General features: G+C 47.6%; 1 protein-coding gene across 8 annotated transcripts in view; it reads left to right on the forward strand.

Annotated features, from left to right (window-relative positions):
- The window catches only part of HUWE1 (HECT, UBA and WWE domain containing E3 ubiquitin protein ligase 1), a 207,744-nt gene that overhangs the window by 84,671 nt on the left and 110,613 nt on the right, over nucleotides 1-12,460 (forward strand). For all 8 annotated transcript variants that reach the window (XM_075873864.1, XM_075873865.1, XM_075873870.1 and 5 more), the window contains 6 exons: nucleotides 5,169-5,258; nucleotides 7,382-7,624; nucleotides 8,398-8,538; nucleotides 9,349-9,479; nucleotides 10,054-10,135; nucleotides 10,370-10,881. In XM_075873864.1, the coding sequence (XP_075729979.1) occupies nucleotides 5,169-5,258; nucleotides 7,382-7,624; nucleotides 8,398-8,538; nucleotides 9,349-9,479; nucleotides 10,054-10,135; nucleotides 10,370-10,881 (1,199 nt within the window). The remainder of the gene's footprint in view (nucleotides 1-5,168; nucleotides 5,259-7,381; nucleotides 7,625-8,397; nucleotides 8,539-9,348; nucleotides 9,480-10,053; nucleotides 10,136-10,369; nucleotides 10,882-12,460) is intronic.

Consider the following 12,460-nt stretch of genomic DNA (forward strand, 5'->3'; position numbering starts at 1 on the left):
AATATAGTTGTACGTGCGAAGCCCCAAGTTTAGGGTATTGACCTGATTTAGAATGGTGCTATGCGTGACAGAGTCAAAAGCCTTCTTCAGATCAAGACCAAGTATGCCCTTAGTGGAGCGTCCCGTACTGTCTATGATGTGATGTTTAAGCTGCAACATGGCATCCTGCGTTGAAAGATGCCTGCGGAAGCCAATCATGGTGTGTGGGAAAAAATCATTGTCTTCGAGGTAATTTGTCAGTCTAGCCAGGAAAGCGTGTTCCATCAGTTTGCCTATACAAGATGTTAAGGAGATGGGCCTAAGATTGTCAGTATTCAGTGGTTTGCCTGGTTTCGGAATCAGAATCACCTTGGCCGTTTTCCAATGCGGGGGCAAGATTCCGGTCTTCCAGCAGTTATTAATATAGTCTGTGATATGCGTGATCGACTCATCGTCCAAATTGCGTATCATCTTATTCGTGATGTTATCCGGACCTGGTGCAGATTTGGTGTTAAGGTTTTGTAGGGCGGCACGGATATCCGCTTCGGTGAATTCTTCGTCTAGAGTAGTGTTGATCTGGCCCGTATAATCGGGATGCTGCTGAGTAGGAGCCTGAGAGATATATTTGAGCTCTACCTCCCTAAGGAACTCCTCCTCGGTGCCCTTGTAAGCATGTATTAGTTTGTTGATGGTTTGTTGTTGGGCGGTTTTGCTGTCTTCTGGGTCGAGCAGGAACCGTAGAAAATGCCAAGTTTTACTAAGACTTAGTTGCCTGTCCATCGCATCGCAGGTTTCATCCCAGTGTTGCCGGCTTAGCTGTGTTGCATACATCTCTATCTCTGTGTTGAGGAGTGCTATGCGTTTCCTGAGGTTTCTGTTGTGTTTCTGTGTCTTCCACCTCTTTTGGAGCGATTGCTTTGCCTCCCACATGTGGAGGAGCCGGCTATCGATCTCTTCGAGGTGTGCCTCAGGAGGTACGATTCGGGTGGCATTATTAATATCCTGTTTAAGCGTGTGTATCCAGTCCTCTATGTCGCTGATGGGTTGGACCTGGTTCTCACGTGATTTGCGGAACTGGGTCCAGTCTACCAACTTTAGCTCTTTTCCCGTGAATTTACGTGGGCCACCTTGAACATGTACCTCGATGATGTAGTGGTCGCTACCCAGGTCCTCTAGGGTATTTTTCCAGGTGGCTGCTGATGTGTTTCTCGTGAACGTCAGATCAGGCGTTGTGTCTTTACTGGAGCTAGTGCCCGCACGTGTGGGTGTGCTAGGGTTGGTGATGAGAGTTAATCCCTCTTGCTGCGAGTCAAACCAGAGGGCCCTACCTTTAGGAAACACATAAGAGCAGGCAGTGTGTGGTGCGTTGAAGTCTCCCGCTATTAAGATGGGATTTTGGCCAGCGATGTTGAGGGCGCGTTTAAAGAGTGTGAGAAATCTGTGCTTTTTTTGTTTAGGGTTGCTGTATATGTTTAGTATAAAAAGACTTTCCTGTGTCTTGCGTTGCGGAACGAGTTCAATAAATATATTGTCTATATTGGTAATTTCCGTGTCGTGTTGCGTGAACGTAAGGTTTCGTCTAACTAGGGTGGTAAGGACAGTCGTCTCCCCGTTGACATGTCCGATCGAGCGGTAGCCTGCCAATTTAGCGAGACAATGTGTCTCCTGCAATAAAATAATATCGGGCTTAACTTTCCCCTTAAGGTATTGGTTAAGATTTGCTTGCTTATTCGCGTAGCTTCTACAATTCCATTGCCAAATTGTGTAGGCGTGATTTCTAGCTATGATGAGATGCAGGGGGTAGGAATGTCGCCGGCTGTATAACACTGAATGCCGACGAGGAAGGTTGCTTTACATTCGCTGTGGGGTCCAGTCCGCTAGGTGGCAGAGGGGTGATTCTAGCCTCCACAGCGATGAGCCGCTGTTGTAGGTGTTCGTTTTGTTGCTGGGTAATTTTAGCTATAGTCTCTACGCGGTCAGTAAGGGCTGAGATCAGTCGGGATGCGTTGCTCATCCACTCATTTAATTCTTTGACTGATTGCTGAACTTCCTTCAGGACTTTATTCTCGGGCGTTACGCGTGCGGGTTTGTATTCATTGGCCTGGGTTTCGGCTCTGCGCTTGGGAGGTGGTGGTGTTGTACCTTCCTCCAATTTTTCACTGGGTGTAACAGCTGAGAGCGGTGGTACTACTGGTGGAGCATGTTTTGTTGTTTTATAGTGGTGTAACTCCTCCTTGAGGGTCCTGTTTTCCTCTCCTAAAGCTGTCATTTTCTGGTTACATTGTGCTAACATCTGCTTTAGCTGTGCTATTTCAGCCTCTAATTTATCAAGTTTGCCTTGAGAAGCGGCCTCCTCAGACCCCGAGCGCGCCCCCTTGACTACGTCTACCCAGCCCACCTTGAAGGTTGCGCCAGGTCCAGGTGTACGGCTCCGAGATGTTGACTGCGACCGGGAGCGGCGCCGGAAGCGGGGCCGGGAGCGGGGCCGGGAGCGGGGCCGGGAGCGGGGCCGGGAGCGGGGCCGGGAGCGGGGCCGGGAGCGGGGCCGGGGGCGAGACCGCGACCGAGACCGCGACCGAGATCTCGACCAGGCTTTCTTTCCGGGCTTCCGGGTAGGGGTAGTGTCCCGCTGCTCGAGACTGTTGTCGACAGGCGTTGGCTTCGTCGGGTAGTCTTCATATCGTTGTTGTTGTCGCTCCCATCGCCGGCGTTTCACCAGGTACGGCGTCTTGTAACGTGCCCTGCACGTCTTCTCGGCCGTCTGGTGGTCGCCGCCGCATAGTTGACAAGTGGGCTGGCATTGGTGATCTTGCGGGGGGTTGGTCGTACCACAGCCACGGCACACGTGGTCTTTCGGGTTCGGGCATACATCTGCGCGGTGCCCCAGGCGACCGCATTGGTAACACGTCTCTATCTGTTTGTGGTAAAGGGAGCACTTCAACATTGCCCCACCGTATCGAACGTATGTTGGCACGCGAAGACCAGCGAACAGTAAGATCACCGTCATTGTGTTGCTGAGGCGTTTTGCAGCGATGGCTGTAGGGTTCTTTGTTGTAATCACATTAGCCGTAATATCTCGGGCAGTATCTTCCAACGGGATATCACGTATCACGCCTTTCGACGTACCGTCTGGTGCTGCTTCATATGCGCTGGTATCGTACGTCTTGTTGCCGACCACAATGCAAGAGATTTTCTGATATCTATCAGCATGCGCCTCGATGGGTGTGCTCACAACGATGGTATTTTGCTGGAAATTTGGGCATATTGTGTCCTCATCTTGGGCGTCTCTCGGAATTTCAGCGGCGTGGTAAATGCAAGTCGCCAGTCGGGCGGCTCCATAATCGGTGAGTCGAAGGCCGCCTTTAGGTCGAATGATGATCTTGTAGTCACCTCGGGGCAGTGGAGGCATCCGGCTTAATCTTGTTATTTGACTCAGGCATTGCTCACGCCGTTTCCTGCTGTTATTCCCTCGTTGAGAATCCGCACCGGGTTCTAGTGATTGCCCGCGGGTCGACTTCTTTGAACCTACGGTGCTCCATCCTGTACTTTCTTCGAATTCTTCACGAGAAATGGGTTCTCCCTCCACAGTGACCTCCATTTCTTCTCAAAAAGTCGGACGCGTCAAACGCGCCGACCGGCGTTTCTTGGTGCCCGCAGAGCTAGGCCGGCCTAGGCAGCAGCGTCTCTGGCAGCTGCGCTGCCGGTGGCTTGGCAGGCGTTAGGCCTATCTCTCTCGCTAGCGTGGTTGACAAAAATGCGTCGGTAAAGGTGTCAAAATTCAAGTCCCCACCTGGAACTTGGTGCCGGGCGATTCCTGATGACAAGCTGAATACGCGGGTACCAAAGTCTTGTGGGCTTCTAGGTGACTTCCGCTGCAAAACATTCGTTGAAACCGGAGCCGACACGACGTGCGTCCACTCGCTCCGACGAGAGCAGCGTCTCCTCTTGCCCATTAGATGTTTCATTCTTTATTATTATGCCAACCCCTTTTGGCCACCTCGGCTTGCTACCGCCTCCCCTCCCTTCGCCACGCGCGGTATTGCTCTTCTTTTTATCTGCCTGTGGCACATCCCCTGTTTTTATTTTATTATGTGTGCACCATAGTGGCGTTCTCAAACGGTGCAAGTTTAGAGACATTGCAGCACACAGCGAGCGAAGGTCATGAAACTGCCTGTGCCAACCTGCAGTTGCTTCCTGCAAATATGAAACATTAAGGTCCAGCTGCATACCACCAGCTGCGGATGGCAACAGGCAGGCAGTACAACAAGCATAAGATGAAGACGAGAGAAGCCCAGCTGGCAGCCTAGGGTGGGAATGGCTCTTTGAACATGCGCTTGTTCTCTCTTCGTCTTGTGTTGTGTTCAGTAGTGTGCAATGGTTTCTCAACTCCCCAACTGGAAGTGGAGGGTCACATGACTGTGAACCAACAGGCCAGAAGAGCGATTCGGTCCGTCATCTGAAGTACAGCACATGTGACCTCTGCATATCTGCAATGTCATGATGTTATCTTGCACAATTAGCACCACTTCCTTGTTTGTTCCAAGTCTTGTAAAATTTATGAGATAGGACGGGGCTTAACCTACAGTCAACTTCCGAAGTGGCCGTCGGGTTTCTTTCAAGTGTGCTGGTGAACTGCGGAAAATAATTTGATGTGAACTTTTTATGATGATAAACTTGCTACTGTTTGAGAGCTGCAGAGTATTGTTTCATATTGGCATGTGCAGGAGATTTCGTGGAATGGCTTAATAGTGATAGACTTTACATCACAGTTTATTGGCACTGTGTTTGTTGAACCAGACAGATAAATAGTATAGGAGGTTAGAACGGGCTCCCCTTATGCTCTGCAGTAATGAAGCTGTAGGGACATGCTGTATTTTCTCTTGTATAAGCCACACAAGAAGTATAGAAAATTTGGTGCTAAGGACATGATCAAATGCACAAATTTCAGTGCAAGGCGGCTTTGCAGCAGTGCAAGGAAGCTAGCATCATGCAGTGCAGAGGCGAATTTTTTACAGAATTTTCCCGCCGCTCGTTGTTGGGAGTGCAGGCTACATGTGAAAAAAATGCGCTATGTGCAGCAGCTGGGCTGTGTGTTGTCTGTTATAGGTTAGTCGAGAGCCCCCAGTAATCGCGACTAACCTAACCACCTTCAAAGGCTGTGTCTGAGCAATGTCTCATCTCTGTTCCAGGAACTTCCATCTGACTTGGAAATGTCGGAGGAAGACCAGATGATGCGGGCCATCGCCATGTCCTTGGGTGAAAACGTCACACCAGGACAGGTGAGGAGCAACATCCTAATGTTCATTTGTACCTGTGCTGTTAACACGATGCACCGTTAGAACTTTTCATCATTTCATTTCATGGCACTTTGGTAGTTAACAGCTAAGATGCCTCATAATCGTAGTGTGGGTTTTATCATCCAAAATGCCGGGACTCAAACTTTATATGTTATGCCCACTATAACTTGTAATCATTGGCAGCTGGTGGTGTCTATAGCCAATCTCCAGCATCCACTTTTTCAGGAGTTGTAAATCTCATAAGCTTCTCTGTAATGGGCTGTGTGTTTCAGAAGCAATTGTGGAGGCTGGAAACTGGTTGTGGTCACTTTATTTAGGATGTGAAGTTATTATTCTACTGCTTCTGATAAAATTTGTTGTTGGTCATCTTTAGCGTATTTACTCGCGTAATGAATCCACCTTTTTTTCAGAAAAGTTGACGCCAATTTGGGGGGAGGGTTCATCACATGGGAGAGGAAAGTCACGGGAGTAATAACAGCGAAAATTTTGCCCGGCGACTGCTTGTTTGGTTCCATGAAATGTACGACAAATCTTTTTTGTAGCCCGAAGCTTTTTATTTCCTCCCGTAACGAAAACTCACCGATCAATGCCGAAGTATCGTCCAGCCGCTTGGTTCTAATACTCTAGCGCATGCTGTTTGCAACCAGCCATGCAGCTAGCGTACCGGCCGAATGTGCCCTGAGCAGCAGGTGTCCCAACTAAAATTGCATTGACAAACCCGATAACAAAAAAGTCAGTTTTGCCGCGAGGGCAAAGCAATGAATGGGATAGAAACGGCTTAGAATGTAACACTGAGAATGGCAGATAGAAACGTGCAGCGCTGTTCACGCACACAATGCACGAAAACAACACACAGTACGAAATTCTAGTTCACTATAGCGAGAGCCACCGCTCTACACATAACGCGCTGTCTAAACAAAAACGACGCACTAAACATAATCACAGGTACAGGTGAGTGCGAACAAGTTTCCCAGTTATTACTTCGTTGTGTTTTAAAAGCATGCTCTTTTCATAAACGGGGCCTCTCCAGCGGAAAAAGTGATCTTTGTGCGCCTGGCGACTAAACGCAATCGCCTCGGTCAAAGCAGAAGGCGCGCGATTCTTCCCACCAAAGGATAAGCGCGCACGCTTATCCTTTGGTGGTCAGCGCGTGTCGGCGCATTCGGACGAGCTGGGGGCCGATATATATATATACTTATACATATATGGTATATTCTAGGCACTATACTCTGGGTGAGGTTGCGCTTTGCATGGCCTTCGAGATGGCGAACGCGCGGCGTGTTTGTACGATGCATGCGGGCCAGTTTGAAGGCCACGCGTTTTTTTGCCTCTGTGCTTGCGTGGTGCTATCAGCAAAGAGTTTTCTCCTGCATTCGACAGGTGATGCCTTGCCGTAAAAGGCGTGACATTCAAATTTTGATTGACATCGTCCACGCTCGCGCTGCTCGCAACTGTTTAGCATGGTTGCAAAACTATGTTTTGACTTTCATTGGGTTGTTATTTTGTGATATAATGGCTTGCATCAACGTTATTTCGATCATCAACAGCACTGGCTATTATATCGAAATAAAATGAACAGATACACCACAAAAAAAGTTTTTTTTTTTAAGGCCGGGGAGGGGGGGGGGGGTTATTATACGAGTGGGTTCATTACGCAAGTAAATACGGTATTACACCCAGAACATAGAATTCCGCCCGATTGATATGGACTTGGAGCGTGCTGGCTTGTGAAAGTTTCAGGTGTGTTTTTGTTAATGCCTATCGAAGGTAAGTTCTTGTTGCGGGCCATGAGGACAACTGGCATGAGAGAAGAAAAGGGGGAATCAGGTGCTGTCTCAATTATTTTTGCACAAGCCATGTCAGGATGCCTTATTAACTAGCCCAGCAAACCAAAGTGCAGCTAAAGACGAGGACACAGAAGGAAACGGAAATCTGATACATGGGGCTGTGCTTCATGAGATATCTTTTTGCGTGTGTGTCTTCGTTTTTGGCTGCACAACTACAAAGTGAAAATAACATCCAAGAAGCCTACACCACTACCCTTGCAGCAAACCAACTTCTTCAAAAATAGCCCTCTCACATTTCATATTGCCTCGTTCGTGCAGGCTAAAGAAGGTGACAAAGTGATGCGTGACGAAGAGGAGGACGACGAGAAAGTTCAGCCCGAAGAGGAGCCGGCAGAACCGGCGGTAATGGATCGCTTCACGGAGAACATGCTGCCGGGCTGCCTGCGGTTGCTGGACGCTCTGCCCGAAACCGTGTACCGTGTCTGTGACCTGCTGGGTGCCGTGGTGTCGCGTAACGGAGTCGTCTGGCGAGACCAGATGCTTGCCAGCCTGCTTCAGGAGGTGGGTGCGAAGTGCGGAGCCGTGGGAGGTCACTATTAAAGTGGCCATTTCGAGATTCTTTTTTTCGTGTGTGGGATTAAAATACCGCTGAGCGATGCATGAGCTCTGTCATATTACTCGGTTGCATCACCTTTATTTCATGACTGTCATTGGACGGTGAAGGAATTTGCACCAGATGCTTCAGGCACAGGGGCTAGAGATCAGGGTTGGGCGGCTTGTAGGTGCAGTGTTAGCATAAGCCGCACAACTGTCAAGCTTCAGAGTTTTTCAATAACTGCGGCATGTTCTTGCATACAACCCACACCTTCAGCAATGATATGTGGAAAACTTGATAGAAAACCAAGTATTACTTTGCATAGCGGTGAGGCACTGTTGGGAAGTCATCGCCTACTAGCATTCGTGTAGTTGGTCTTGATTTTTGCTCAAAATTTTCTGTATTATTTTGTGCGGCATATACGTGTGAAAGCGCTGTATCGCTTGCATAGGTTTGTAAGAATCACTGTAATGTGTTACCCAGCACCTCCAACAATTCAAACAAGGGTGCTTTGAAGGCAGCTGTCGCGACAAGTGGACATCGGTTTTACTACCTCAAGGGCTAACTAGCAGCGCGAGTAGTTATCGCTCATCGTAGTCGCTCTCTTCTCTCCATGTGTAGTGGCGTGTCCACTATCTTCGTTACACTATTTAGAATTATTCTTGATAACGAATTGCTGCAGTTCTACAAATGATTGCCTGTATACAGAGGCGACGTGTGTGTGTTTCTATATTGGCAGGTTCGGACAACAGTGACATCCTTGCTTGAGATAGCCACGCGTGACGACCTGCCCCAGGCGGAGCAGGCTGTCCAACTCGCCACCCTGCCTGTGGCCAACATGGCTGCTGTGCGTGTACACCTGTTCACCCTGCTCTTTGAGGTGAGAGTGAAGTACTCTTAACATTGATTCATGCTGTGATGTTGAGGCAGTCGTGTCCTTTGCAGTGGTGCATGCTAGGTTGCTCACTGAAGCCTTAAGCACAACATATCCTGTTTGTGAGGCACTTTACCTTTTTCGATGTATAGAATGATGCTGTGGTGGCATGAATGCTTTATTCTATTCAATCAAACACGCCACCTTACTTTGTAAAAAGTGCCCGCTGTGTGTTTTTTTAGGTGCACTTTATCTAAAGTCAGCCACAATTTTGTATTACCTACTCTAATCACATAAAATGAATGCAATATCTCAACTGAGTGAAAAGAATCTCGAAAGGTAATTAATGTTCAGTGTTGTGGCTGTCCAACAGCTCCATGTTGCTGCTAGGGATGAACCACAACATTGTTGTGCTTGTGATGGTGTCAAAGCATCTTGCTTCCCACATGGCTTGGTCAGCAGATTCTTGTGAGCAGAAACTAAGAACATACAATCTAAAGAATTTACTAAGTGTAAAGCAAACTGTGAAACATGTTTGTACACTGGCAAACCAACAATGAATTCAATAATTGTCGCCGCAACGAGGTACACATTGTGTTTGTGTGCATTTCCCACCATAGACTGCGGCAGCGTCACCCTTTAACAGTTCTGTTTGCTCGTGATAAAGTGATGATTGCCAGGCTTTCTCTGTGCATGTCGCACATCAAGTCGCCTGCTGGCTTTGCTGCACTACGCGTGCTTGATGCATAGCGATGCTGCCGCATAATAGCTAGTGTCGTCTATCAACATGACATTGGCAATCCCCTCATGGTGCAGGAGATGCGCCTGCCGTGTGCCACCCTGCTCGAGGAGCAGAGCCTGGTGGATCTCCTGGTGCAACTGGTAGACGCAGCCCAGCACGTGCTGGTGCTGCCGACTCCACCCAAGGAGCCACCGACCACGCCTAAGTAAGGGCTTTTCGGTGCCGATCACTTGAGGCGTAAGTGCGTATGTGTAGTCTTGAATTTTGCTGCTGTAACAAGAAGGGTTTAGGAAATCGCAGTTGAAGCAAATGGCATAGTTTGGGGGTTGTTCTTTTGCGCTGTCCAGCATCCTGCCAACATTCTCAACGAAGGCTGGTGAAATGACCCTTATAAATGTTAACGGATTGGCTTCCGTTGCCAGCGATCAGCCGGTAGGGTTGGCGAGGTCAAAAGCGCTTTGACTGGTGAATCGTCGGCCGTCTAGGTCGCGTAGGATTATTTTCAACATTGTTTCATAGAGGGCAGCACAGTATTTTGCGTTTGCCTTTTGCTTGGTATATTATCTGTTCTATGGACATGGTTGTTCGTGTTTTATAGTTTTTAATGTTTTTTTCCTTAGCGGGAATGGTTGCAGAGAGGGCGGAACCCAATGGGTCAACAGTGTAGTTTAGTGTCTGTCATGCAGTTAGTTTTTTGTAGTCAGCAGAGCAGACGACAGTACTAATTATCAATAATGCATTAATAATGCGTGGTCTTTGCCCTTCTACACAACGTCCAGGTGGCTGGTGTCGCTGATCCTGCTTATTGACCTTTATGAGAAGGCGTCAGTGGCGTCCAAGAGAAGAGCACCCCTGCTTCAGGTCAGCTCTTTCAGTACTTGTCTATTGATTTCTGCCACTGTAGGTGTTTGTATTGGACCTTCATATTCTAATCTTACATCAACATGCATAAAGCAAAATGCAGATATTGCTGAACTGTTAGTGAGCGTTCATATTTTACTGAACACAGTTACTGAAAAATTGTTGGTTCTGTATGACACCGTTTAGCTTAGTCAGCTCATTGTGGATGCTCGTTTCTTTGCTCCTCGTTTGCAGCTTCCCAAGAGGCAGTGGAAGTGGTTTGACGATCGTACGGGCCGGTGGAACGCCTATACTGCTCTGAACAACAAAGCCATTGATGATGCCTACTGCGCAGTCGAACCCAGCGTTCACTTTACGGCTGGGCGGCGCAAGTACACAGTGCAGTTTTCAACGATGGTGCAGATCAACGAGGAGACTGGAAACTGGCGCCCCGTAATGCTTGCCTGGGACGGGAAACCAGCTGCTACGGCGAGTGCCACGACGGGGGTTTCGTCAGCTACAGCAGTCGATGCCGGCGCCGGAACCAGTGCCAGCACCGCAGTTCATCCCACTGCACCAGTCGGTGCTGCCGCTTCCGTGGGTGCGTCTGCTTCTGTGCCAACACTGTCGTCTGCTTCGGCTGACGTGGCCAGCACAGTCCCCACAACAGGTGCCGACTCGGGAAATGCGTCGGGATCGTCGACAACACCTGTGACACCAACAACAGTCAAGGGCCTGAGTCCGCACCAGTGCTCGACATTGATCAGGTTAGCAGGGCTGCATGGTTCTCGATACCATTCTGGCTGGCACTGTTTACCGTATTAATTTGATTGTAGGTTGACCCATTTTGAAATCCGAAGTTGTGAGGGTCGACCTAGAATTGAAAAAGAGTTTTGGCTGGGAAGTTTTTCTAAAAATAATCTCCACGTATTTCTGCAAAGCTAGTTTTTCTGCAAAGCTTTCAAGTACTGCCGTAAAGCCACCTTCATTTATCTGTGGATCGTGATATGTCAAAAACTATATTTTTTTTAATAAATAGTTCTCCTGCTCTTCTCTCTTCTTTTAATGGCGTGCCATTTTTGTGAGGTTGACCTACATTCGAGTTGACTTACAATTGTGTAAATGCAGTAATTTCTGCTAGGTATTTTAAGGGGGGACACTGCACTTAAGAAGAAATGCCAGATATCTTCATGTGTTTAATAAGAAAGTTCACAGTGTGATTGAGTTTTTGATGCTGATTTCAAAAATGTAATTACTTTTCCTCTAAACCAATTACACCCAAACCTCTTTATAACAAACTTGCATCTTGCATAAAAATAAGTTCGTTATATCCAAAAATTCGTTACAAAGGTTTATTTTTTAACACTATATTGCAACACTATTTTTCATTTATTTCGTTATAACCGACATTTCACTATACCCGGTTTCGTTATAACGAAGTCTGAGTGTAGTTTTTGAGATATCCTAAAATTAATTACCTATTGTTTGCTGGTATGATGGCACAAGAAATTTCTATTGCAGAGCTACTATTGGCATATGCCTGTTTACTAATGAACATTAACCACACAACGGTAGGAGTGCTTTTTTGATTTGAGAATTTTAGCAAGGTTTGTCGCGCCTTGCACTTAAGTGTTGCAGACACACCCACTTTATGCTCCAATTTCGGTAAAAAATTAAATTTTTTGAAGGTCTCAATCAAAAAATCCCACCTACCGTTGTGTAAACTAGAGATACAGCTACATGTCACAACAAAAATATCAGTCCTAGCTGCTTTGAAGGCAGAGATATCTTTTAGACAAGTTTGCAACTGCAGCAAAATTTGAATCCTGAGAAATCATGCAAAAACCCAAGAAGTCCATTTTGGGCAGACAGGAGCATGGAAAAGATGTTTATTTACAATGATTTGCAAATTCAGCTTTCTCAGTAGGCACTAGGCATGTAGTCCTGTTTTGCGTCACCTAAATGACGTTTTTTTCAATGCCCACTGCATGTTTTCCGCAGACGCACACTTGCGAGCTGATGCGGTCGCCTGGGGCTCGTCTGCCGACTAGGCCGCTTATAAATTTGGTGATGCCTATGTGCGACGAATGTGCGCGCGTCATCCGCGATCCGTAGTATGATAAAGCGATGTTTTCCGGCTTGTCCAAATTGAGTTGTTGATGTCCCAGACTGAACTTGTGCACTCGTTCACCAATTTCAAGGCTGCAAGAGCAACGAGGTGTTAGTTTCCTTTTCACGTAAGATTGCTACATTTTCGAGTGGCGCGGCCGCGGCGCAATATGTTCATCGTTGCGAACGCGTCGTTACAAGCACTCTACCTGTTACCAGTAGCCTTCATTGCGCTGG

Source organism: Rhipicephalus microplus, chromosome 9, assembly GCF_043290135.1.
Source record: "Rhipicephalus microplus isolate Deutch F79 chromosome 9, USDA_Rmic, whole genome shotgun sequence".
NCBI lineage: Eukaryota > Metazoa > Arthropoda > Arachnida > Ixodida > Ixodidae > Rhipicephalus > Rhipicephalus microplus.